At 41.8% G+C, this 27,934-nt stretch overlaps 2 protein-coding genes across 3 annotated transcripts in view; both read left to right on the top strand.

The window, feature by feature from the left end:
- Nucleotides 1–262: 262 nt before the first annotated feature.
- LOC144193305 (caveolin-1-like) lies at nt 263–6,588 on the top strand. The gene is made up of 3 exons (XM_077712118.1): nt 263–378; nt 1,453–1,635; nt 5,121–6,588. The coding sequence occupies exons 1-3, from the start codon at nt 343–345 to the stop codon at nt 5,460–5,462; spliced, it is 561 nt and encodes a 186-aa protein (XP_077568244.1). The 5' UTR covers nt 263–342; the 3' UTR covers nt 5,463–6,588.
- Nucleotides 6,589–11,741: 5,153 nt separating this feature from the next.
- Nucleotides 11,742–27,934, top strand: part of LOC144187165 (hepatocyte growth factor receptor-like) — a 32,040-nt gene continuing 15,847 nt past the window's right edge. Inside the window, exons 1-6 of one of the 2 annotated variants that reach the window (XM_077710602.1) lie at nt 11,742–11,958; nt 14,099–15,083; nt 15,168–15,365; nt 24,438–24,641; nt 27,495–27,620; nt 27,755–27,931. In XM_077710602.1, the coding sequence (XP_077566728.1) occupies nt 14,100–15,083; nt 15,168–15,365; nt 24,438–24,641; nt 27,495–27,620; nt 27,755–27,931 (1,689 nt within the window). In that variant the 5' untranslated portion in view covers nt 11,742–11,958; nt 14,099. The remainder of the gene's footprint in view (nt 11,959–14,098; nt 15,084–15,167; nt 15,366–24,437; nt 24,642–27,494; nt 27,621–27,754; nt 27,932–27,934) is intronic. The other variant, XM_077710600.1, reaches the window with a different exon arrangement.

Genomic DNA, 27,934 nt, shown 5'->3' with positions numbered 1-27,934 from the left:
CGTACACACACACAAACACACACACGTACACACACTCGTACACACACATTCACAAACACACAAACATACACACACACACATAAACACAAACAAACACACACACAGACACATACGTACACACAATCACACACACGTACACACACACAGACACACACACACACACACACACACACACACACACACACACACACACACACACACACACACACACACACACTTATACACGTGCACAAACATGCACACAGGCACATACACGGGTACACACAAACACACACACCCCTCTTTCCTCCACACCTCGCGGCTGTTGGATTCCCTTTTTGTCGCCACAAGGAGGAAGACTTCATGGCAGGAGGACCGAAGAGCACCGAACCCGAGGAGGTACGAGTGGGCACTGCGGGTCGTCCGATTGCACTATTCGTTGTAAACCCCCCTGTTCTCTCGCACCGGCTGACTGAATTTGAAGGACCCTCGGCGGATGCACATTAGAGCGACAGTGCTAGATTTGACGGAATTTTTGCGCCTGAGCATTCCGTGCGTAAAATTTCAGTTAAAAGTGCGCAAATATGCTGTAAAAGCTTGCAGAATCAGTCACGAGCTGCTTTCCAGCCTCGTGCATTTGGAGCTTTTTATTCTTTATTCCATTTGTTGAATGACTGCTTAATTGGTGATCCTTAAAAGTTTGTTTTGCTGTTGTTTTTGTTATTGTTGTCAAGTAAAAGTATAGTTGTGTTCTCTTTAACATTTAAGGTGCAGTGCAATATATTGCGTTTATTTTTGAGATCGTTCTTTTTTTAATGTAACTTTTATGTCCATTTTAAAACATTTTTAAAGAAATGCATGTGTACTTTCCCTGTATTTGTGCAAACAGTTCCGATTGGCTAGCAACCTACTGTGCACAGGCTCCAACACCCCTCGCAAACCTTGGGAATGAATGAATGAGTTATTCAAATTGAATACTTGCAAAATTTACTTTGACAGAAAAAAAATACACTCTCTACGTCCCAACTGAAAATAAATAAATGTAAGTTTCAAAATGGTGCCTTTGTTACCACTTTAAACAACATTACAACAGTTTTCCCCTCAAATGAGGACTTTTGGACATTTTCCTGGGCTCTATGCAGTAGCTATGTATACGATAATGAGGGGAGGCCTTGGAAAAAAATCTCTCCTGGAAAGTTTAAGAGTCTAAGAAGCCTCTTGTGGATGATTTTACAGCATGCTGGTTGAAAGTTTTGGAGGTGTTTTCTGAGGCGTAATTTCTCAGAGGAAAAGAAAAGCAGGTCCATTGCACATGTGAGTGGGGGGCGAGGACCCCTTGCGGCTGTTTAGAGGGGTGTGGCCGTGCTCCACCCAGTGCAGCCACTACTCCACTCTCTCTGTCTCTCTTTTTCTCTCTCTCTCTCTCTCAATCCTTCCTCCACCTCCTCCTCACTCCCTCTTCGTCTCACCCAGGAGTTTGTGCACTCGCCCTTCATCCGAAAGCAAGGCAACATTTACAAGCCGAATAACAAGAAACAGGACAGCGACATGGACAACGACAGCCTTAACGAGAAAGCCATGATGGAGGACATACACACCAAAGAGATCGACTTGGTCAACAGAGATCCCAAGAACATCAACGACGATGTGGTCAAGGTGAGCTTTTTATCATGACTTTGTATTCATCTACACAGATTTGGTGATTTTTTTGTGCTGGGTTGGAAAGTTAATGGGATGAAATGACCAATTGAACCAATTGATGGAGTGGTCAACTTTTTTTTTTTAATGGAAGCTTTCATTTAGTTTGGTTCAAATGAATACAGGCAGTGGAGGAGTGGCGCCACCTGTTGTCAACTGGCATTGATGAGGTGGGAGTGTGTGTGTGTGTGTGTGTGTGTGTGTGTGTGTGTGTGTGTGTGTGTGTGTGTGTGTCTGTGTGTTTGAAAAGCCTGGAAAAGCAGGGAAACACCCATGTTGTGCGAAAGGATTGCATCCTGAAAGTTGCCACACCCCGCTAAATTTCCTTCCCACTTCCCATGTGACCACCCCGATGACAGCATTATCATGGTGAACACACTTTATCGCGGTGCATACATTCCAGACTCTTTTAAACCCACTAAAAAAATTCAATAGGAAGAACCAGTAGACATACAGGGGATCCCCATATGTACTGTCTGTATAGACACAAAACCACTAAAAAGTATTAAAATGTATTGCTTTACAGCACTAATGTAGCTATATGATCTCCCTCATTCACTTTCATAACTTTTTAATAGTATTATTGTAACTCCTTCAGAGTTGGCTTTGAGAGGTGAGGCCTGGTGGGGTGACACGTGAGGGTCTGGGTGCGAGTAGTGGTCGACAACAGGTGGTGTCTCTCATGGCTGTTTATTCAACGTCAACGTCTAATAAGATGGCGAATCGGGCATAGTGGCGGTGTGATATATAAAGTGTGTAAATAATCAACTGTAATGATTGAAAATTATTTTATCTTGGGTTTAAGCACTAAAACAGCAAGTAGGTGAGTTTTCTCTACAGTTGTGAATGGCGTACAACAAAAAATTGGATGGATATTGTATTGGGATGACACTTTGCCATCTGTCACAAGACATGCTGAGTTTTGGAATGAAAAAAAAAATCAAACAAATGAGCACGATTTGAAGTGGAAAGTTAATCTAGCTCACACGACATTCAAAATGTCCAACATGTGCAACAGGCCTGCAATTTGCCTGTTAGTCCAATAGGAGATCAGAAATCAGATGTTGGAATATCGTGCCCCTAGTGGCTATTAGCTTCATGGCATAGTCTGATTGAATGTAAACATTTTGTGTCATTTGCTAATTTGTACATTTTATTATTGTAAATTATGGTTTCACATGTTCAATGAAAGGTTTTGTTCCTAACATTACTTTTTTCATTCAATTGCTCTTCTTCCAATCTTTTGGATTTGTTCTAAGAAGTATTTTTGAGCATCTTTCTATGTATACACTCCCTCAAAGTACTACTTTATATTTGAGTATGCCAAACTTGAAGTATATTTTTCCCCCAAAAAATTCAAAAGAAGTTTAGCAGTCTTTGATTTAGTTTTTCTTTTGAAAAATGAGTCACACTCTCCTACCTCCTTAGCAATGTTAAAATCCCCAGTGGAAACATTTAATTACACTCACTACTATGTCTCTAATTATATGTAATACAAAACTGGATGTATCCAAAGGGGCAGGCCTACACCCTGGACCGGTCGCCATCCAGTCAAGCAGTCAACCAGTCATACATATTGACAAAAAAAACATTTTCACGAACATTCACACCAATTTAGAGGCCACAATATAACCAAATCAAGCTTTTGTTTGACGACGTGCAAACGCCAAACTGTGCTTCCACTTTTTGTATGTGATATTACTTTAAAAAAAAGGAACTTCCTCAGTGGCGCATTCCAACACGAGGAACACCTTTGGAGCTCCCGCCTCCGGACAGGAACGTCAACTTTTCCACGTCGTTGCTTAGCCATTTGAGGTCACTGACTCAATCCTGCCAAGTACTCAAACTCACATACACACGCACACATAGAGGGAAGCCCTTCCAGAAAGCCACACACACACATCCACGCACACACACAACAAAGCATACCCACTCCAAAATGCTGGCTGGTGGCAACGAGCCGCGGCTTCCGCAGCTGGTCTCAATCACAAGGCCGCATCAGAACCACGCTTTGCTGGCTTTTGAGTTTCCATTCAGAAGACAAAGTCTTTCCATAGCCAGAGTAGCGCCATTCGTGCAGATCTTCGAGGGATCCGCTAGTTGCCTGGCACCACGGTGGACAAGTGGTTAGTGAGTTGCTTTGCAGTTATGAGATTCGGGGTTAGAATTTGGGTCACGGTCATCCTGTATGAAGTTTCTACCTGGCTGGTGTGAGTTGTTTAAAAGAAAAAAAAAACGTTATTTCGGGCTCTAAATAGCTCATTTGTCAATGACCAGATGATTGATCCACCATATGTGTGTGTGTCGTTGGCTGGCGACCAGTCCATTGTCTGTCTTTATGTCACATGGCCCCCACTCCATTGCCTGACAGTACCATGCCACATTTTTTACATCAAGGCCGCGCCAACTATAGTGTAAGATTTGTTGTGTTGTATTGTTAATTGTTTTATTGTGAAACAGGATGTGGGCAGAGCAGACACTTCCCTTGACGTAAGGAGACCCTCAAAGCAACACAAGAGTCCATTAACATGCTTCTGCGCCACTTTGTTTGAAGATAGCGCTCTGGGAATAGCATGACACTTTAGTATTTGACACAAAAATATGGTTGCCGTGGCGATGTGGGTGTGTGGGGGATGGTCACATGCTGCCACAAGACTCCAATTGGTCATCATAAAAAAAACTTTGAGACATTGCTGATATTCAAAGGGAATGTTTTATTCGTTACAAGCCACAATTTGCCCTTCTTTACTGCCATTGACATTCATTTTAAAAGGGAATTCTTGTCTCAGTGCCAATGACCGAGATAGACGTCGAATCTGGATGAGGCTGTTAAGAAAGCCGGATTCACTTTATAGAGACTTTTGGAATTCATAATAAAACCTTGTGGATGTTGCCACTGTGAGAGCACCGAGTGGCGTCCAAGGTTTAAAAGGATAAATATTGATGTGAACTCACTCACCCAGCCAAGGAGAAGAATGATAGGGAGTGTCCGTGATGTGTTTACGCTTCAAGGTGACCTTTGCTCTTCCCCAAATGAGAAGGTCCGCTGATAGGAGTGAGCTTGATTCAACGGGAACATGCTCAATGTTTGCTGAAAGGAAAATTCTATCGTTACTGCTTCTTATTCAAGCCAGCGTGAAAGTTTCAAGGTTGAAGAAATTGACCCACAATTGTCGCTGTCACAGAAAATCTTATCTTATGAATGTACGATATCTTATTTTGGCAAGTTATGTCTCACAATACCATACTCTGGGAATAAAATAATAACAAATATGCCCTCCCAAAAATGCCACTTATATACCATATACTATATAGTATATACTATATAGTCATTGGCTTGTTGCCTTTATAAACATGACATATCACTACCTATTTAAAATATGTAATACGTATATTGTATGTTCATCTATTGATTGATCTTGTGGTGTTCTTCCCCCCCTCAGGTGGACTTTGTGGACGTGATCGCCGAACCGGCGGGCACGTACAGCTTCGACGGCGTGTGGAAGGCCAGTTTCACCACCTTTACCGTCACCAAGTATTGGTGCTACCGGCTGCTGACTGCACTGGTTGGCATCCCATTGGCGCTGGTGTGGGGCATCTTCTTCGCCATCCTGTCATTCGTGCACATCTGGGCAGTGGTGCCTTGCATCAAGAGCTATCTGATCGAGATCCAATGCGTCAGCCGCATCTACTCCATCGGCGTGCACACCTTCTGCGACCCGCTCTTTGAGGCCATGGGCAAATGCTTCAGCAGCGTGCGGATCAGCACCGTCAAGGAGGTCTAGGCGTCATCCGGAGGAGGATTCGGGGGGGTTGGTGGGCCGGGTAAGGGTGTGGGCAAGGCTGACAGGACATTATCACAGGATGGACATTCCCAAAAGAAGGACGGGGAAGGGGCGGTATTGAATTCCTTTGTGTTCTAGAGCTTTTCCTCATGTTTTTAGCTCCCCAAACACAAAAGCCCACCAAGCGCCGGCAACTTCAGCAATTATTTGGTGAATCAAGCAAGGTACCACTAAATGAACGTGGAAAGCTTCAACCCTTAAGTCACGTGAAACACGCCTCGTTCTCTGTCCTCTGTGTTTGTAATCGGCCAGAGTGTAAATTGCAACTCATTTGCTGCCATTGACGGTGATGGACGTCCCATCCATTCCAAATGGACGTCCTCAATGGCAGTCAATGAGTTAAGGAGTGAGCAGATCAATACGTTTGTGGTTTTATGTTTGTCACTACCATGTGTGGAGTCTATTTTTGTGGTTGCTGGTTTCACACAAAGTGACATTCACCTGTTTTATCTGTGGAGGGATGGCGGTCGCGGTAGCGCTAGCTCGGCAGTGGGCCGAATCCTGCTGACGCCGCCCAAAACCAAACAAGAATTAATCCCTTTACACTCCAGCCACCAAAAAAGACCCCCGCCCCCCTTCCCTCCTCTCTGGCTTTGCTGCAGTCCGACACACTGAACCCGCCGCCGCCCCTTCTTTTCACCGTCCGCCACCGTCGAGTTCAACACGCAACCTGCTGCTCACTCACTCGCTTAAAAAAAACAAATTTGATGTAAAAACTTGACTTGGACTCGCTTTGCTTTTGAGCTTTTTTTTCCACGTACGTGAGCAAAATGTTGTTGGTGGTTTGCACGTTAACGTTTTTTTCACCAAGAACTAACAACTTAAAAAAAAAAAATGATGACGCAAAGTGAAAGGTGCTTTTTTTGTGTTGTCATTTAAAAACTTAATGTGAGATCTTTCAGAAGGCTCAGCTTTTCACGTTTGCACGCTTTTGACTCTTTCTCAGTCTGCCTGCTGTTCATTTCCTCACAGTGGGCTCAAAAGGTCATATTTTTTATAAATATTGTTTCTTTTCCTTGCCTTTAATTGTATAATATGCTGTGCACATTAAAGTTAAATATGGCTACGTGTGTGTGTGTTTGTGTGTGGCATTTGTAACTTTTATGTTTGTCTTCATTTCAGAAAACAACTGTAATTGTCTTTTCTTGCAGGTTGAAGGCCCGTCAAGTTGTCTCATGTTGCTGTTGTTGTTGGTGGGTTATTTGTGAAAACTAAATTGGGTACATTTATTCTAGGAATTTAGTGTATGCAATATTCTCTGCTTATTTCAGTTTTTTAATCAAGGCTTAGTAATTATTTGTCAACTTTGGCCTTAGCCAGTAGAGGGCATGCACACTCTTCATCATTGTTTTCAGCCCGTGGTAACATACTATTAGTTTAGAAAAGTGACACTACAATATCGTGTTAAGAAATTCAGTAAACGATGGTTTTTGTGCCAGAAAAACTAGTACCAAAACACAACAAATCAAACAAAACCTTACTGGATATCACAATTATCATGAATGGATTCATAGAGTATCTTATGCCATTTTTAAACTCTTTACCGTGACGCATTCGGAAGATAAAGCATGTTTATGAAGGGTTTGCTTGAATCACACTTCTTTTTTTTTTTTGCTAAATAGAATGTTTTACTTGTGAACTTGAGTTCAAGATGGCGGCACGCATGGGTGCAGCGGCTCATTGCTCTCCAGTTCGTTCGTTGAAAGGCAAGATACCCAATTTCACGACTTACTACAAACTAATCTTCGATATCCCCGAGAACATCTGGAGACCTCCGGGATCTCTGTGGATATCCAGCCCACCCAAAGTACGCCGTAGACGGCGAAGAGAAAGGAAGCAAAAGAGCGGATGCCGGGCGGCCAATGCGGCTAATCTACGACAACGCCCGATCCATTACCCCCAATTTTTGGTGTGGATCTGCCTTCTAAAGGGTGACTGAGGGAGGGTAAGTAAGAAGACAGTCAGAGAGAGGTAAGTGATCCATTTTTTTCTTGTTGGCATCAGTGAGGAAACTTGCAGTCGCCGGATTGATGGCGCTCAAGAGGTGATGCGATGTTTCCATCGTGGCGGGGTGCTAACAAGTCTGAATATGTCAGTTAAGGGCTCTTGCCTGGGATGGCGGACTTGTGGAGATGCACTATCCAATTTCGTCATACGCAGCTGTATGATGACTTAGTTTCTTGCACTAATTTGTCAAGTTATTTAGCATCAATGAGTTGGATGCTTGAGGTACTTTTGATCAAATATCAATATTTTGGTAATGCAACATCTCCCTCTAGGGCCTATAATGGTTAAGTACAAAATACAAAACGGTTGCCATGGCGAAATAAGTTTTTTGTGTGTTGTAGTAACTTTCCATATAGATAACTCTATGAAAAATACTGAAAGTTAACTATACCACACGAATTTAAGGGAAAACATAATTTACAGCCGCAACATATCGATTTCAAGTGACAAAAACATGTAAATAACGTATCAAATTTATAGTTAGTCGCCAAATGTCGTCTGTATTGTAATTTTGGGCAAACATCGAATTTTACAGATAAACATATTGGTTTTTCCTTGTATACATAACATTTTTGAGTGCATACTAATCTTTTTAACAGCATATGTTTTGTGATTTGACATGAGGGATCAACTAACAGATGCAAATGGTCTGGACAACCAATGGCACTGAAAAATTCTCATTCCCTGAGTGGGTTTCTGTGGGTTGTTGTGCTCCTTTTCTGATTTCCGCTGCATCAGCGGTGATCAGAGCTTCAGACATGAAAGATGCTTTGTGAGATGAACCAACCACTGTTGATCTGATTCTGACATCCATGCCGCCAAGCGAAATGCGGTGGGTCATTTAACATGTCAGATGCAGACAGCGGTACGGAGACCCTCGGCCAACTCATTTCCTATCCTTCCTCCTTTGATTTCCTGTATTGTGACAGCAGAAAAATATCAAGCCTGTGAAAGTCCAATGACCAGAAATATCCATACCTTCAAATGTTGTATACATTGTAAGATATATAACTCATGTGTTGTGTTTTGACAGGCCAGCTGCATGCACAGAAAATAGAACTTGTGTACAGTTTGTTATATTGCAGGTGTTGCGGTTCCAGGACGGCGTGCTGCGACATTAGAACCAGAACCACATCAGGAGCTTTTCCACATTCCGACTTCGTGGTCCTCATTTCTGCTAGCTCTTTTCCCACTTCATGGCTAAGGATAACAACACTAGAGGACCACAATGACCACACAGACACACCCGTTGGGAGCACAAACACACTGGTACGTATACAAGACACACCCCTGTGTGTGTAAGCACGTGTGCCCTGAGACCAAGCCAAACTGTTCTCTTTAATCAGACTGACAAGAACGATGGGAAGTGTTTTCCTCACTAGAACGCACACCACTTTTTACCCTCCTCCATAATCTCCCCAAAAATGAGTTTTAAAAAAAATCCCCAGGGTTGTAAACAGATTTTTGGGGCAAGTGGGAAAAAAATAGGGATAGTCTTTGAAGGAATGGTGACAAAGTTGCCAAACTGAGCGCAAAATGTCAGTCTTCCAGTTCTGTTTACAGTGTGACATTTTGTGACTTTTTTGTAAGTCTATTCGTGATTACTAACAAATTTCATGTGAAAATGTCAAGATGTTATGTGGGCTTTAAAAGATGCATGGAAAGGAGATAAAAATCTCAAATGATACCCATTTTTTTTCTTTCAGGTGTGGCTTTTTGAGCTTTTCGTGTTGGCCTACTCACGATAGAACCGTCAACCGACATTTCATGTTTATGTCAAACCCATATATTATTAGTATTATTTGAGTAATCCAACCAGCAAGTGATCTTTTTCACAAAATCTGACAAAAATCTGACAAAATCTTCAAGAGTATAGATTTGTAGAAGCCTTGCCCACTCCCCAAATAAGCCTTTTATTCATCATGGTAACAATTATGTTTCTTTTTTAGGCATGGCTTCTTGAGAAATGTATTCCTACCAAATGTCATGTATCAACACAAAACAGGATTTTTCAAGTAAACACATCATTGCATGCACAACTTCATCAAAAACTTTTGGAAAATGGAAACTTGAGAAGTAACACACATTCTATAGTACTACACTAAGTTTCCAAGGTTTGTCTTCTTAGTAAATATGTCCATGTTTTTTTAGATGGGCTCGTTGTGTGTTCTAGAGGCAGTATTGTTGTTGTTGTTGCTAAACATTAGAGTTGCATGTCATAAAACTGAGTTCTACCCATTCTTTTGACCCTGTCGGTGTTCTTCAATCATACAGCACTCTTACTAATTATACCCATAATGCACTGTTTGTACACAAGAGAGCTGAACTGATAATGAACTAACATCTATTGGCCAAAAACTAACTGTGACGCTGAGAGAAAACTCTCACACTAAGACTATTGTGTGAAGAATTTTTCACGCATGAGTGCAGAGACTTGGCTCCAACTGACAGCGACAGACGTCTAATCCATTTGGGCACCCCAGTTCCTCCTCCCAATTCAAATGGATTGGCCATCCATCGCTCTTAATGGCAGGACATGAGTCAATGCATGTATCCCAGAAGCAATTGATGTTCTTACGCTAATTAAAACTTCAATTCATTCATTTTTCTGAGGGTCATAAGGGTGCTGGAGCTTATCCCAGCCAATTGTGGGCAGAAGGCGGGGAGCACCCTGAATTGGTCGCCAGCCAATCACACTGAACACTGAAAATAACAAGCATTCACGCTCAAACTTGTACATAAGGACAATTTTAAAGTGTTCATCCAGCCTAACGTGCATGTTTTAGGAATGTGGGAGCTAACCAAAGTACCTGGAGAAAATCCACTTACTGGGCAAACATGCATACTCCACATTGGGTGTGGGTTTGAACCCTCGATCGCAGAATGGTGAGTCGGATGTGCTAACCACAAATAGAACTGAAAAAAATGAAAACACAATTTGAGGAGTGACGTTTTATTCTGTATGGAACCAGGACAAACGTTTATCCTTTCGACACTTGACCGGTCATCGACGCCTTCATTATGGAGGCAGTGTGTGTGTGTGTGTGTGTGTGTGTGTGTGTGTGTGTGTGTGTGTGTGAGTGAGTGTGTGTGACTCCCGCATTCTTTCAGGAAGTGGCACAAAGGAATGTTTGGCCGTGATTCACGACACTCTGTGGCCATGCAGCTCGTTATTTACGGCTCGGCGAGTCGTCGCTACGCGTGTGACTCAGTTTGTGGACGCCCGCGTCAGGTGCAGAGGAAATGACAAGTGCTGTCCTTGCGCTCCATGTTGACTCCTAGGGTTTAATGGTCAACCCAACTGGAAAGTAATGTGACGAAACATTCAGGGAAACTTTGAAAAAAATAAGACCGCTTTAAGATGAAATGGTGGACCTCCTGTTCCATTATGAAACATGCGTTCATGAGATGTCTTTGAGGCTCTGTCAGTGCTAAATGACACAAAAATAAATAAAATTACCAGAACAAAGACTCTTGGAATGTTCATCTTAAGAATCCTGCAAATAGCTTTGAAATTACGTCAATTTCAGTGGGTCAATACATTAAAAAATGTCTTGCATAAATTCTCCAGGAAGGAATAATGGTAGGGACTGTGGTAAAGACTTCCTAATTAATAGTAATCACTCTCTCTCTCTCAACCCTAACTATGTAGATAACTAATAAAACAGCACAAATGGGACTGATAAAATGGACGCATGCTTTACAGATCAATACAATAAACTAGAAACATTTATTAATAGGAGTTATTTGAGTTCAGAAATGAATTAATTGACTGCACAAGACACCCAATCCAATTTGACTGATTGCGAATGGTCGTTTGTCTCTCCATGTGCCTTCCGCCTGACTAGCGACCAGTCTAGGGTGTAGTATGGGCCTTGCTGTGTGGAGTTTGCATCTTTTCTCCCTGGCCTGCAATAATAAGTGTCACTCGGCAAATGGTTGTCAGTCTCTATGGCTTCCCTATGACTGACTGGCGACCAATCCAGGGTGTAGTCCGCCTTTTGCCCCACTCCAGCACCCGGCAATTCTGACAAGGAAAAGCGTTTGAAAGTGAATAATATCGAAGCTGAGTTGTTTAAATGGGCCAAAGAATTTCACCTGAACGGTTCGGTGGAAAGGTGGGTTACATGGGGGACCAGGTGACGTCGCAGCGTGGTGGGCGTGGTTCGAGGCCACGCTCGCGGAGGGGAGCGAGCGCGCACCCAGCCGAGAGGCAAAGCAGCAGCATCGGCTCGGATCGACTCGGCTGCGCGCACGCATCCGTGCTCACTGACAAAAAACAACAAGAAAAACTACAAAAATAAGTGCATTTGCGTCTTTTTTGGGCGAAAATAACAAGAGGAAAAATCAGTCGAAGCAGCTTTGCCCTTGTTTTGGACTAACTTGGTGAAGTTTTCGTGCGGAATATGATTTGAACGCCAACGAGCAGGTGACTCCAATTGCTTATTGATATCAATCACTATGTACTGGTGGAAATGGCTTTAATTTATGTGGATGTTGTTGATCTGGGTTTGAACGTACGCATTGTGTGCCTGTGCTGCCCATGCAAGTGTGCGTTCGTTGCATTTGTGCGTGTACTTTCAGCATGACTCACTTTCCTCCTCAATTCGGAAAAGTGCCACATCTTTTGTGACCTTCCTACACTAGCATTGCTTTTTATGCTTTACAGGTGCATCCCTAAACACATACAATACACATAATGGTGATTGTGATTCACTTTTTAATTTTTTCAGGCAACTACAGTGGCATCTAGTTCAGGCAATACTAATTCTTGCTATGCACTTAAAAGTTACTCCAAAAGCTCCAGAAAAGTTTTTTTTCATAGTACAAATACTAATAACATTCTAGCATATAAATAAAGGAGAAACTCAATCGACACTGTATGAGTGCAAATTATGTAGATATATTCTTAATTGCTTATTTACTTTTTTAAAGCTTTTTAAACTTAGTTTAATCTTGTAATGTTTATCCTCTTCATCTTCTGCTTATCCGAGGTCGGGTTGCAGCTTGAGCTGGGAGGCCTCGGCAAACCCTCAAAATCAGGAGAATCGGACTTTTAATTGGTGCATTTATCTATTCATTTATTTTAGATTGTCATCATTTTGGCGATTGACATGAACATATTTTTGAAAATACATACTGGACAGTTTTACTTCCAGCAAACAACTTATAAAAATACAAACTTCAGGTCAACTGTCATGCTTCGTACACACAAACTGTATATACAGTCCATAGGTGTGATTGTGTGCGTGTGTACTAAAGGTTATTTGTCTTAACGTGCCGTACGATTGGCTAGCGACCAGTTGGGGTGTCCCCAACCTTCTACCCATAATTACCAGGGAGGGGCTCCAGCACTCCCGCAACCATAGTGAGGGGATACGTACAGTTACAGAAAATGAATGAATGATCTGTTAATATTATTTTTCAATTTGTTAATAAAAGAAACAGTCAGAAGAAAACCACCCATTGGGACCCTACAGTATGGTCATTGTTGTCAGCAGACCCTCTATCTTCATTCCATTATTCCCCGACATAATGATTTTTGTGTGAGCATGTTCCCCACTGCCATTTAAATAATCAAATTAAATTGTAAAGGTTTTTTTTATTTATTCTCCCTAATGGAAGTGTGTGTGTGGGCGGGGCATAATAGACATATGCCATAGACAGTAGGATTGCATCTGTGTCCATCATGTCAAGATGATTTGTTTTGAATGCCTTTGACAATACATGTGTCACAACCACGTCAAGCTCAGCCTACATTCAAATGCACATTTTGAAAATTCTACTGCAGCACCACAAAACTATGACAACCAAACAGATCCTTCCCTTAATCCCCCCGCCCCCCCATGTCACCCGCACCGCGTGTCCCTATTGAGTCGCCCGGTGATTTATCGGCCCACCAGGGTCCCCTCCCGCCTCTTGGCTTTTAATTGAGTTTATCTTAACGCTCCCTAGAGGCTTCGCTGTCTTTAAGTCAAGTGCTTCTATGCCTGTGAAGGCCCTTTCAGACACAGAACCCTGCAAAATTGCCGATGCCGAAATGAAGTATTTGTGGGGCTTTCGTACAAAATCCAGAGAAGCCGTTATGATGTGTCGGTTCACTCAGAGATACCGCTTGCTGCAGTCGGAAAATTTGATGACACCTGCATTTTGTGTTGTGTTTTTAATCCCCCAAACTAAAATGGCCCATCTCGACTAGGTATGTAGCAATCACAATTCCGGGTCACCTGGATTTGTGGGTCCTGATCAAATTGCCTTAAAAATGCTGTGAGGAGTGAGGGGAAAAGCAGTCTTTTTTTCCAACTCCAAATTGAACAGAACTATCCCCACATTCATCCATATAAAAGCATTTAATTCAAGTGAAAAATAAAACACAATTCCCCCTTTTTTGTCATGTTGCAAATGAATGATGTAGCACAAAATATGGTTGCAAACAAATTATGTTTAAGGATTTTGTTTAACATAACTAATTTATATTAAAAAATAAGGTCAAACTATTTGGAATAAAACCGTCTGTGCACATGATTAACTTTTGGATACATTCTCACTTTTTGACGTTTCTCCATCAGGATGAAACTTCGCTTCCTGCAAACTTTGCGTGCCATGTGGTTGTTGTGGTGGTCCTTCATGCTTGGGTGGAGCATTGCGACCTCCAATTCGTCCAAAGTCAACCACTCGGAGGAACATTTTCTCCCGACGTTCACCGCCGAGTTCCCGGTGGAGAACATGGTGACGCTGGATGGCGTCATCTATGTAGGCACCGTCAACCGTATCTACGCATTAGCGCCCAACCTTACCAAGCTCTCCGCGTACCGCACCGGGCCGCTACTCGGCAACGAGACCTGCGGCTCCGGCTCTGCCGGTAAGACCGATAACCACAATTTAGCCCTCGTGGTGGAGAATATGTACGACAAAGGCTTATTCAGCTGCGGCTCGGCGGACAACGGCGTCTGTCGCCGCCACGTTCTTGACGACGACATCAGTCCCAAGACGGTTGACGAGGACGTTTACTGCTTCGCCGACAAAGTCTCACCCGGCAGCGGGATACCCGCCGACGCCGACGTGGTGGTTGGACCGTCGGGCTCGCGGGTGCTTAGCGTGGAGAGCAACGTCATCCATTTCTTCGCCGGCAACTCAGAGATTCCCGGTTCGGGGAATTCAGGGGTTGGCGCCACTCGCCCTCACACCCTGTCCATGAGAAAGATGAAGACGAGCCAAGACGGGTTCACCTTCTTCTCCAAACTGTCCCACATGGATCTGATCCCGTCGCTGCGGGGGAACTACTATCTGCGCTACGTTCACTCCTTCCATAGCGGGCCCTACGCGTACTTTCTAACGGTCCAGCGAGTGAGCCGGGACTCGCCGGCTTACCACACGCGGCTCGTGAGGATGTGCTCCTCGGATTTAGTCATCCGCCGCTACGTGGAGATACCGCTGGAGTGCATCAGCGCCGACAAGCGACGACGGCGCTCGGTCGAACCCAGCAAGGTGTTCAACTTGTTGCAGGCGGCTCACGTGACCAAGGTTGGCAAGGAACTACAGCGGCACTTACAGGTACGTTTTTTAATGACTTTTAGAGATGGTTAAGCTTGACCTGCTTTTTCATGTTTAAATGTTTTTGGGTTTTTATTCTTAAAGATTGAGGAAGGAGACGACGTGCTTTTCGCCGCCTTCGCCCGTGGGAAACCCAACTCCAGCGAGCCCACCGCCAACTCGGCCGTGTGCGCCATCAGTATCAAGCACCTCAATACCATGTTCCGGAAGTACATGAAGGACTGCAACACCGTGGACCCGTATCACTTCACCGGTTCCGATGGGAAGGCGTGCTACAATGTGGTGAGTACTGCCGGACAGCTCGCTAAAATTTCCTCTCCAATTGGTTCTGTGAATACTTTTGTTTTTTTCCTTTCTATTCATGTCCAATTTATACATTAGCTAAGAGGCACAGCAAATCTTCTAATAGCCATTTTATCTTCTGTGATCTCCTCCTTGATTTGCACGGGTGGAATTTTGGAATTTTTCCACTTAAGACACATGTGGATAAAAGAGTAGGAACGAGTTCAAAGTGTTATGCCGTCCACTCTAATCGACCATATTTGGTGCAGTTACATCAGCTTCAGCCTTGCACATCTCTGCTCACATAAAGCGTCCATTTTAGGACAAAGTATCCCGGACTTCAGCCAAAAGCTCACTGCCATGCCGGGATCAATCATGTGTGTCGTGTTTTCCAATATCATTGACAAAGCGCTTTATTTACAGTGAACATTTACAGCCACTTGCCCCTCTCAAAACGTCACCACTACCAGCAGACTCCCGAATAGAATCAATGTGTCAGTCAATAGTGTTGTCTTATTTCTTGCGTCATAGTTTCTTGGATGTCTAGATGTTACAAGCATATATGAAGTTGTCAGTCACCACAGTACATGGCAACTTGTCTCTCTCGATGTGCAATAAGCAAACGAGTCCTTATCAGACTTGTTGTTTGTACAGCGAACGCAAGCAAGGCAGGTTTATTGAATGTACAGAACAGTTACAAAAACAACACAAAATAAGTAGTACAAGAAATCCCATCAAAAAGACATTAGGCAGTTGAGTTAAATTTCCATTTAGAAGATAAGATGGTGATGATAATAATGATATAAACAGGCCAAGCACTGAACCATTCAAAGTACATATTGCAAGAGAATAAACATTTTTGAAGTTAAAAATGACATTGTTATCTAAGTGTTATTTCCCAGGAAGATCAAAAGAAAATGGAAAAAGTAAAAAAAATATTAATAGTTGTAAAAATAAGCAACAAAAACAACATAATACTGGTAAATGAAAAAAATAGTGCACCAATAAAGTAAAGAAAAGCCAATACATTCATGGAAATATGTTTTATTAATGTAAATATGTTTTATAAATAAAATTAGAAGAAAATTGAGACTGGAAAGAGATGGACAGATGAAAAATATATGTACTAATGTAGTATGCATTTAAGAAAAAAGATAAACCCTGTCAGAAAAAATATATTGAGCTAATATTATCTAAATATATGTACAGGTAAAATGAGTCAAATAAAAGAAGTACACCTTGTGAAAAGCTCTAAAAAAATATTGCAACATTTTCAAAACTCGAATATAATCAAACATGGAAAAAGTCATAAAGAAAGAAGAAACTGTAAAACAGAGTTGTTTTTACCAGTGAGCGGAACAACTGCTGTTCATCTTTTGTTCCTGGATGTGATCTGTGTGGTCACGTCAAGATCTTACCAGGATTTCGACGGTTACATTTCACCTCTATGTTCCTCTTAGCCAAGCAGAACACCTGCTGCTCATTTTAACGACACCCTTTTGACATTTTATTGAGCTTTTATCTCTTTTGGATTGTCCAACTGCTTGTCTTCCAATCAGTCTTATGGTCAGACGTTGCCTCGTTAAATTTACAATATTTTTCCACCTTGCAGACATCTGCATTGTGAGCCAGTGTTTATTTTTCAACCTACTTTGTGCCAAGGAATTTGGATCTTAAATTTGCTAATCTTCCTCTAACAAAACAAGCTATTGACTTTTCTCACTTTCTTCATGTGACAAATACAAAAAAAGAGAACCAGACAGCACTAAAGTCCAGCAAAAATATTTTATTTTTTTTAAGTCTGGATGAATAAATGGCACAGAATAATCAGTCAAAGGCAATTCTTATATTGTATAGTTAGCAAACTTTTCAATTAGATTTTTTAAATATTGTAACTGTACTTTTACTCAACTACAGTGTATGGGTGCCTCATCCACCTTGTCCCTTGTTTTCAACTGGGCCGCTGAGCATCTGGCAGGTAGTCTTTGCTGGCCTTAGATATGATAAAAGGGCTCATAAATTCATAAAGATTGTCTGGCGCTGGAACACACTCCAGCACACAGAAGCTTATTTTGGTCTTTTTGTGTGTGTGTGTGTGTGTGTGTGTGTGTGTGTGTGTGTGTGTGTGTGTGTGTGTGTGCACTGCTGCTGCTGCTGGAGGGGGGAAAAAAGTCTCAGAAGGAATCTGGCGAGCACTGAAAGCGGAAAGAGCATGTTTGAACTTTTTTAAGTGGCGGTTGTCATCGCCAGTGAGCCTCCTAATTCTAGTTCATGATGGATGTTTTTAATGATGACTCACGCATGCATTGCTGGATGTTTGGGCAACAGCGGAATAACTTTTATTCTACAAATATTTAAATAGAGGCAGGAAATAGTGGGAGAAAAATGAAGAAGAGCAGTAGAAAATCAATTTCAGTGAATGGAGAATTGAGAAAGGTTAAGGTGTGTAAAGGGGGAAATGCGTACGAAGAAAATATGGAGTGAAAAGTTGATTACGGAAAAAATAACATGGTAGGTAAGGTTTAAAACACATTTCAATTGAATTTGAAAATTTGGATGATTGGGAGAAAAGAGGCAGAGATAAAGGAAAATGATTGGAAATATGGTAAACAAAAGAGTATGCTAAATCTTTTTAAAGATTTTAAAAGATCAAATTGAATCTGTTTTTAAAAATTAGTTTAAAGAAAACCAAAATAATTAGTAGGGTTTTTTTTCTTCAAATAAAAGGCTATATAATTATATTAAAATAAAATTGGAGTTTGTGGTGACTGTTTTTGGATGTTGAATCACTCTTCTATTTTTATTTTCAGTGATGTAATTATAGTACAACACTATGATAGATTGAATTAGTTAAAAAGTGCTAAAATAAACCAAGAGAAAAGCCAAATATAAACAAAATTCAATTTAACTGCAACTGCACAATAATATAGAGTCATGAAAAGATCAGTTTTAGATTAGAATATTTTCTGGAAAAAAATGCATTTTAAATAGGCAATTTAAACCAATAAAAATAAAGAATGCCTCCTCATTCCAAATGCATTGGATCTTCATCATCCTCAATCAAACATGATTAGTATTCACTGTCACGCGTCCAAGTTAACGTAATTTGAACGGCCATTGCACATGTTATGTCAAATCTGAAGCACCTCAAATGTATTCCTATTTATTAAATCCATTTCATTAGAAAGCACGAGAGTACGATACATCACGTTCTTGCCTGTGCGCAGTCCTCATCATGAAAAATGTTTGGAGTCAGCATGAAATCAATGTGTCGCCTATTTTCTCATGAAAAGCTCATTAAAATGAACGTTGCTCAAAAAGCTGGGCGTATACCCAGGCACCGCGTAATCAATCAGTTGGAAGATTGAATTTAAAACCAATCAGCATTTGCTTCTTTTTCTCGCAATCCATGCTAATCTCATCGTCATTTTGACCCCCACGTGCTGACTTGGTTGTACTTTTTGGCGGCACCCTCGCACGCACGGACATGGCGTCATTGAGGGTCTAGTGTGAGAATGCAGGTGTCCACCTCTCGTCATTGCGTACACCTGGAAGACCTGTGCGTGATTGCACCCTGACGAACACACCTTCGACGTCATCCTTGTTGTCGTTCTTTTTTGTTCTTTGATTGTGTGTATGAGGTAAAAGAGGGGTTTGTTGCTAAAGCCCGAGTTTTTGTTTTGTTTTGGATCTCAGCAAGTCGCAGCATGTCGTGCCACCGTTCACGAAAGGGTGGCGGTGCGAGTGGATCTTCGGCAGCCATAAAAGAATGAATGTTCTTACTTCATCTTGTCCGATCCTGTCCGGCTTTTGCTCAACTTATGCACATTGGAAAATAACGACTACTGTAAATGTGAGATGAGCACAGTACAGTAAACAAAGATGTTAACTCTGCAAATGCCGGTTTTCACATTTTCTTTCTAAAAAGAAAAATAGGATTTTGAAAATAAAAGTAGTAGCTATGCAAGATTTAATTGGAAAATCTTCTATACCGCTCACCACCACTAGGTTGTATAGCTTTTTGTCGCTCTGACAGTTTTAATCCAGGACAAAAAACAACAGACTTCGAATTGAATTTTTCCGATTTTAACTGATAGAGCTTAAACTCGGTTAGTTGATTAATTTCTTCGCTTCCTCTTTGCTTTTGTCAAATTCCCCCTATGAGTTGATAGTGTGGTGGCTCTGTTGAGTTAATGATCAATCTGGCTGTTCTCTTTTTTTCTTCTTGATTTTACCAGGAAGACCAACAAAGAACAGACGGACAAACAGACAAAAGGGTTATCTTTGTCACACTGTTAATGTGCAGGGAAATGAACACTAGCCAGATGCACCATCCAAAAAATAATAATTTGAAGGGTTAGAAGTCAAGTTAAGGCCTAATTGATAGTGTTAGGGGTTCACCTTTGTCTAGTTGAAGTCTGGGTGCTACAATTAAAGGGATTCTTCTCATAATCGTTCCCAAAACTTGGATTTCAACACTGTTCTCTCACTGCCGTAGGATGACTGAGAAGTCATTTCTGTCTTTTAAAAACATTTCTAATCACAGAGTCCAGTTCAGCACGCAGGCTTGTGGCTGCATTGCTTCTACTTCAACTACTAATTGAAAGTTTTGGACGGACATATGCACGAACGCACGCATGCGTGGGAAAAAGATGAGAGAGGCGTGCGGAAAACTTTGCCTTGGAGATGAAGCCACCATTAGGATAACAAACTCAAGGATAGTATTCTATTTCTTTTAGTGTCGTTGATGGTCTCTCATGAACTACAACCCAAGTATAATTTATCTGGGTTTTTTGGGGCACATTTTGAACATTACTGATTATATTATTTTTATTATAACTTTTATTGTTAGTAGAGATGTACAAACAGTTCAGCGATTTGTCAGTTTGCACTGGAATTCTGGTTAGTACGTCAGCCTCACCGTTCTGAAATTAAGGGTTTAATCTTAGGTTCGCAACTTTCTGTCAGGAGCTTGTATATTCTTCCCTTGCTTGTGTGGGTTTTCTCAGGTGAAATAATTGGTTTTTGGTTTTCAGCCTCAGTTATCTTGTATTCGACGGAACCCTGATTATTACCACTTAAATTGCGTTTGAGTGCCATCTGATCCAATAGATTTGTGGTATCTCGGAGTTTGAGGTCACTTGGGTACATGTTTTGACAGTCCAGCAAACATCTGCTGCAGACATTTCATACTAACGTAATCCAAGCACAGTGCCAGCACCCCTTCTGTGTTTACTTGTGTGTGTGTGTGTTGTTGTGGGCGTGTACGCGCAAGTAATGGAGACACATAAACAAGCAGGAATCGTAGACAAGACGGGCTATTTCTTCAATCTTTCATCTTCACCTTGTGATCCAGCTGGAAAGGGGCGACAAAATTCTGATGATACAGTTTTGTAAAATGGCTGAGTCACGTTGAGCTGACTCATGCAACTCTGTAACCGTAGTGGAGAAAAATACAGGCTCTTTTTTACACCGAAAATTTTCATTTATTTTTACTGAGAATTCAGTGTACAATGGAAAAGCCGTTTTGTTTTGCATTTTGGTTAGCCCGCCCCTTCATTTTCATAAACATGAGCTCCTGACAACTCCATGCAAATGTACAAGTCTGTGGAGTGAAAAAAAAACATATTCAGCTGCTGTTGTTTGTATAAAATGGTGTATGTAAAACTTCCCTTCATCCAATGGCCAATAATTAAGAAGATGCCATTGTGATTCAGTTGAGTTTATTTCGTGATGCTGCTGTTTTGGTTGGGAACACAGTTCAAATGTCAAGTCTTAAAAAGTGGCTTTTGGTTCTGGCTACTGGTTCTGATTTTTTGTTTTAACTCTTTGATTTTGGTTGCTTCTGGATTTGGGTTCTCACATCATTTCTGACATGGCCCTTTTTTCCCCGTTGGTATTTTGGCTTTACCAAGGCTTGATTTATTCCAACTTTTAACACTTGTGTTACAAGTACAGAGATTGTAACCTATATATTAAGACTCTGGTCTAACTTATGGTTCTCGCTGGTGGTTCTAAAATCTGGTTCTTGCTTTAGAATGTGACAGCTGGTTCTTTGTCAACATCATGATATATGATTGCTCTTCTAAGTTTGGACCTGGGTCAGTTGAGTTTCATTTTTGTAAGAGAAAGTAGCTTTCTTGGTCCATAATGGCAATTACATGCTTCTATGATTAATGAATGAAGAAGTGAATGGATGAAGACGTGCACTGGGATGGGGACCATTTGATGGATCAGACTTCAGGAAGATTCCGGCGCTTCCAAGCAGGATTTTTTTCTTTTGTCAGTGACCTGCTGACTCACTCATTTGCTTCCACGCCATCGGAAAGTATACGCATGGAAAAGTTCCTTATATTTGAGATTCCCTGGAGCAGGAGTAACATTTTTCACCCACCACTTCATTAGGTGCACCTGTGCACACTGTGAATAAAAAATGTCTTTCATATGTTAGCATTCCATTTTATGGATGTCAGAGAACACCGTGATCTGACTGAATCATTTTTTTAACAAATTCTGGCTTTAATGGATTACATTCTGCTGTTTGGACAAAAAGACCAACTAATTAGTTAATTAGCCAACTGCCTAAAAAGTGGAGTATGAGTTCTGTTGAGAAACACATGGACATATCATCGGCATACTCCCTTCAAAATTCCTGAAAGTAGCAAGATCTTTGCTGTTGCCATCTTCAGGAAGCATGTGTGTTCAGGCCAATCTCACGTCGTCAGGCGGTGCACTGGCGCCAACCAGGCCGAGCGGCGCTCCCTCATTGGCAGCTTTTTGCGACTGACCGTAGTGCCACAACAATGGCTGCACACGCGTCGCGACAAATGTGCATGTATGACACTGAGAGTCGTGTTGCAGATGGACGTGTGTTGAGAGAGTGCAGGTGGTAGACGTACATTCAGATTTCACTTTCGCGCACGCCCTCAGGCCAACAAACTCTCCGGTTTACAGATCGCAATGTCAAAGGTTGTCCATTCCATTTGGCCCACCGGCACCAACTTTATTTAGTTTGAACAACTTCAGCATACCAATTCTAAGTATTTTAGAATTCACTCAGCTCTGACTTTAAATAGTATTGGACTGCATGGCAAGATGTAAAATTGTTACAACTGTGCCTCAGTGCTTTCTATTAGTATATCAAATATTGACATGTTGACATTTGGAAAACAGAATGGCAAATCCTTATCGATGTATGCCCAAAATATTTCCACTGAGGTCCGCAGACACAATTTATACATCAAATTGTTAAATACTTGCTCTTTTATTTGTAGAATTGCAAAATCACAGATACTGTATCTGATAAACGTGGTAAACAGTCAAGGTTTTGCAATGGCCCTCATACCTGAAACCTTCTATCTAGCCAACGCAGTGAGCCGTAACCATATCCCCTCCCCATATTCAAAAGGAAAATGAGGGCAAACAACTGCAGTAAGAAAATTTGTAAAGGTTTTCATAGTGTTTAAAATGTTTTCAAAGTTTCTTTGAATCCAATCCATTAGTAAATCCAGTACTTTAAGCAGGGATCCACCTGTTAGGAATTTGGATGTCACTACCCCACTTTTTACAAACGGCTCCATTCTTTTAACTGAGAATAGTTCTCAATTATACAAAAGTACAAGATGTACTTTAGCTGGTTGACCTTTATAATAGTCCCTTAACTGCCATTGTTTTTGCCCTCTTGCATGAAACAAATCTGTAGTATTGTTGTCCAGACATTTTAAGTGTGCATTTTTTTCTTCATTATTTTAACAACCATCCCTTTTGATATAATATAACGCTGGGAGCGATCTACTTTCAAGCACGAGGGGGTTGTGCGAAGCCTCCTGAGCTGCGCTAAGCCAACCCCTCCCACCCCCTTAGCTCGTCTTTCATCTGGCTACGCTCGTAACGGACCGCTGGACTGCAATGCATCACGGGAAATGACCAGCAAAGTTTTTTTCTCATGTGGAGAACTGCTCGTGCCGAAAGAGTGTCGCCGGCTCGCTAGCCACTTGTTGTGTCTGTGCCTGCTGGAGCGTCGGAAAAAAACGCAATGAGCGGAACCAGAGTTTGATGTAGAAAATCCACTGCAATCCTTTCACCCCCTTCTTGCTCTCTTTGTTTTTAGTCATGGCCTTCAGCGGCGGGACTCGGCTTACATTAATCATTAATGACCCACAAGGGGGGGGTTCTTATGGTCCTTGACCCGGCAGCTTGACCGCGCCGCAACTTTGCTTGTTTTCTCAGCTTCACTGCATTGTGACCTCTGCACCAGCACTCAAATGGCACGGGTGGAGGGCATACAGGTATTGGACGAACCCTTGATCTTAATCAGGGTGGGCAACCTACAGCACAGACAAATGACTTTTGGGTATGTTTAGCTTTGAAGGGCTCTGTAAATGCCACAAGTGAGCTCACCATGGATGCTTCTAATGAAATTAGCTTAATTAACTCTGACTTGGCAAAGGGTTAGAAGTCAGAATACTTATTTGTGCTATATTAGATCATTTTAACTTAAGAAGCAATGTAGCTGTTATTCTAATGTTTACACACACAGTTTTTCCAATCACAGGAACTTTTGGAACCTAATCTTTGGTGACTTCTCATTGTTTTGCTTATATGTCATTTTATTTTAATTATTCATCAGTTTGTTGTTCATTTTTACTTCTCATAGTGAGTGCAACTCCTCCTCTAGCTTATGTTACTCATAGGTTTGTCATGTGATAGATTGATGGCAACAAGGCACTAGTTTTCCCTGTTTTCTTTTTTTTAACTCAGCCTTCACCTTGTCCGCATCACCGCGGGGAACCCATCAGTGACACCATATACCTCACACTTAACGGGTCGCTATTGTCTTGACTACAACGGCGACCCGATTGGATTTCACTTTTTACACCCGCCGGTCGGCGCATGCAAGATGATATGTCGAGCTTTAGTATCAAAGACCAAAGGAGGCCCGCAGTGGCAAAAATTCCAAATCCCCTGTACAAAAAAAGAAAAAAAATGAACAGTTAATCATTGCTTTGCACTTGTTAACCATGTTAAAACCTCACCTTTGTTTGTATGTTTGATGCTCTCATGTCCCTGCAGAGTTCCTCAGATGAATGCGACCCACACGAGGGTATCCAAGAAGGAAAAGAAGGCAAATATCGACTGCAGGTGACCCAGTTTGTGCAACGTCTGGACTACTTGCACAAAGAGCTCACAGGAACTCTAGTGACGTCTATCAAAGTGCTTCCGGTCCATGGACACGCCGTCGCCTTCCTGGGAACTGATGACGGACGCCTCATTCAGGTACCAGGACCTTGCTTTTAGTGGTTTTGTTGTCTTGGGATGTTTAGGAACCTCTAGGATATGCCAGACAGGTTCTTCACCAATGAACCAGGAGCTAATGTAGTATTAGGTTTACTTAGTTAAAAATGTTCGAGGTCAAAAAAGACATAGCATGGGTGTAGCTCTTTCGAGACGTTCTGGGATGTTTTGGGGGGGCAGGTTTTAAAGAGCCCAAAAGAAATGGTTTTGTTCCAGGAAATTGAGATTCCAACTCTAGTTGGAAATATTTGATAGGAAACATAATCCCCAGTTTTGGGGAATGACAGCCCTCAGCTTGACGTCTGCTCAGTGAGGCAACTTGGTGCTCCACTCTCGGCACAAAGGGCAGCTGTTTGTTGGCGTTCGCACCTGCTGCCATTCTTTTAGTGTTTGAAAGCATAAAGTCAGGAAGTATTAGTCGATCGCTGTTGTTGAAGAAGTTGTAACTTCGGTTAGAGGCTTGCGTAGCAAATCATAAAACTTTGCATCCATTGTGTGCTGACCAATCCTTAAAGTTTAGCACCCCCCATGTTGATTATTCTTTAGTTTTGGTAGCAATGGGACAAATTTTCTCTAAAAGGTCTAGTTTTTAAGGACCACCGGAAGTGACAAAAAAATGGGTATTTTGTGTTAACTAGTTTAGCAGACAATTTTTTGTCTTTACTTGTTGGACCTTTTTGTCAACCTTTTTATGGTCGACAAGCGTGACCAATCTCATGTTGCCAAGGATAACTTGCTTCAGAGGCAGATTTTTTTCTAAACATCTGGTTTACGCCACTCAAGCAATGGTGGGTCATCCAACTTTGCTTCCCATGCTTAAAAACTATCCTTGTCGATTTAGTATACATTCAAGCAATTTATGAGCAATCGGAGAAATTTTCCATGACATCTGGAAATTCAAAATGAGCCTTAATAATAGCATCTTCAAATAAGATAGCACCTGATTGATTGTTCTATTGATAAATCTCTGGTCCCAATACTTGTGTCTCTGCTTGGCATAAATGAACAGTTAATTTGACAGGACAGCTGCTGGAGAAAAAAAACACACAGCAACAGCTGCACACAACTCTCGCTGAGTTGGGAATGTTATGCGAGGCAACGTGTCAGCGAAGACCGTCGCTCGACCATTAACGTGCCGATAAACGTGAACCCCCCCAAACTCCATCAACCTCACCCCGATGCACCCCACCACTCCCCCCTCCTCCCATTGGCTATGCCATCCCGCCCTTTTCCATGCAGCTGTCGTACCGTTCGTTCCAGCTCAATTGTGTTTCACCAATGCGTAAAGTTAGTGTAAGGTGATTTAAACGTACTTTAATATATGACATTTTAGGATCAAATCAGATAACAATGATTATTTCAGGCTGTTTGTTGACATAGGTGAGATTGTTGAGGTACAAGGTGACCTTGTGTTCAGGTCAATGTCCACATAAATTTGTCGTGTGTAATAGAATTGATGGTGAATGTATTTTTTCATGCAATTCTTCAAACAATTGAAAAATATTCAAGCTCACAGTCACTTAAGATGGATGACCTTTTATTTGGACACGAGTCCTTGAGATTTATTTATTTATTTATTTTAACATATTTTACCAGATTTGTGCTAAGCTGTGAAATTCGTGACCAGAGTGGATTTCTTTCCCAACACTTTCTTAATTTCAAAGCCAAATAAAGTAAAAGCCCTGCCAATTGTCAACTTATTGTTACATTTCTGGAAACACTAAGATTTTTCAAGCATAATAGACATTATAGGCACCATTTTTTGCCAATCAGTGAAACTGGTGTAAATTGGGGATTTTTTTTCATAATTTACTGAGTTTCCAAGATCTTAAATTCATTGAATATAGCAGCTTTTAACCAAAATATCAGACACTTTGGTCACATTTCAACATGGTTATTTATTACTTTTTTTGTACAATACTCCTGATCATCTATTTCTATGTCGATCGCTCAAACTTGTGTCGAGGGCTGATTTCTTTATTTGTATGTGTATGTAATATTTTTGCTTGTGAGTCAGTTTTGAGGGTCTTGTTTTGGACCTTTACAATGCATACGTTGATGGCTTTTCTGGTATTGTGTGGAGTAGGGTGGGCTGTGGTGAAGGGGTTCTAACTGGATGCGATTGTCTGCATACTTCCTCATTCTCACACATATTGTCAAGTGTCCGACCTCCCCAGCGGTTCACCGTTAGCTTTGCTACATTGAGAATAATGGCTGCCTGGAGGAGTTAATGGTGGTGTGAATTACAGCTTATTGTATTAGGCGGGTTAAGGTGGGGGATGTGTTGGAGGGGCTGTTGTTTGCCGAACAAACAGTGCAACTGCTGTGTTATTCCCACAGAGGAGTCCGTGCAAAGCTGAGGGGAAAAATGTTTCCTGATCATGGTGGTGCAGGGTCCGTGCGAGCAGGAAACTGAAATACAGCAAAAGTTGACAGCTACAAACAATGAGCGACACTCACGCCATTTTTTTATCGTTTTGTTCCTCGTGCAGGTGGTAGAGAAGTCGTTAGGTCACAATATAGTGACACCTTTTTCACACATGACGAGTGAGTTATTAAATAGATTTACTTCACAAAATATAACAAAAATGTATTTTGGCCTTTTGTATGTAAATGCTGGAGACTAGTTATGAAAGAGCATTTGATAGTCAAATAGACATGAATGGATGGACACACAAGACAGACAGCTTGTCTATTTGCTACAGTTACTCCACATATAAGTGGTGCTTGTGTGTTCACTTTTCATGTGTGTGTTTTTAAGCCTAGATGCATGGTGAAGTGCCTCTTTTGTGTTGTTGATACATCATATCACATGATTCCTTGCTGCTTTTTCAGGTGCGCTTCTCCCGCTTTGCCTCACCGCACGTCAGCCTGCGCTTGGACTCGCGACCCGTCACGTCTTCTGTTGCGCTGTTTGACGGCCATGGCGCCGGAGCTCTGCTTCTGGCGACTGGGAACAAGGTGATGTCATTGACAATTTCAACTAACAGAATATGTAATGGCTGTGAAGAACCATCATTTGAAGTTGTGACTGGTAGAGGGCAGACTAATATTTTCTAGCGTGAGTGTTGACTTCAAAATTTGAACTCTACCAGATCACCAAAGTGCCACTGATTGGTCCAGGCTGCAATCAGATGACGTCCTGCACTTCCTGTCTCCTGTCTTCGAGGGTGACAGAATGCGGTTGGTGCGATGACCGCTGCACCCGAGCCCACCAGTGCACCACCCCTTCCGTTTGGACGCAAGACTATTGCGCACCTGTCATCAGCAAAGTA

This window comes from Stigmatopora nigra, chromosome 2, assembly GCF_051989575.1.
Source record: "Stigmatopora nigra isolate UIUO_SnigA chromosome 2, RoL_Snig_1.1, whole genome shotgun sequence".
NCBI classification, from domain to species: domain Eukaryota; kingdom Metazoa; phylum Chordata; class Actinopteri; order Syngnathiformes; family Syngnathidae; genus Stigmatopora; species Stigmatopora nigra.
This window is presented reverse-complemented; position numbering and strand designations above follow the sequence as displayed.

Excerpts from the sequence above, each read along its gene's own strand:
- LOC144193305 (XM_077712118.1), top strand. The coding sequence starts at position 343 with ATGGCAGGAGGACCGAAGAGCACCGAACCCGAGGAG. Across the intron at positions 379-1,452 it reads AGAGCACCGAACCCGAGGAG|GAGTTTGTGCACTCGCCCTT; the intron begins GTACGAGTGGGC and ends CGTCTCACCCAG. Across the intron at positions 1,636-5,120 it reads TCAACGACGATGTGGTCAAG|GTGGACTTTGTGGACGTGAT; the intron begins GTGAGCTTTTTA and ends TCCCCCCCTCAG.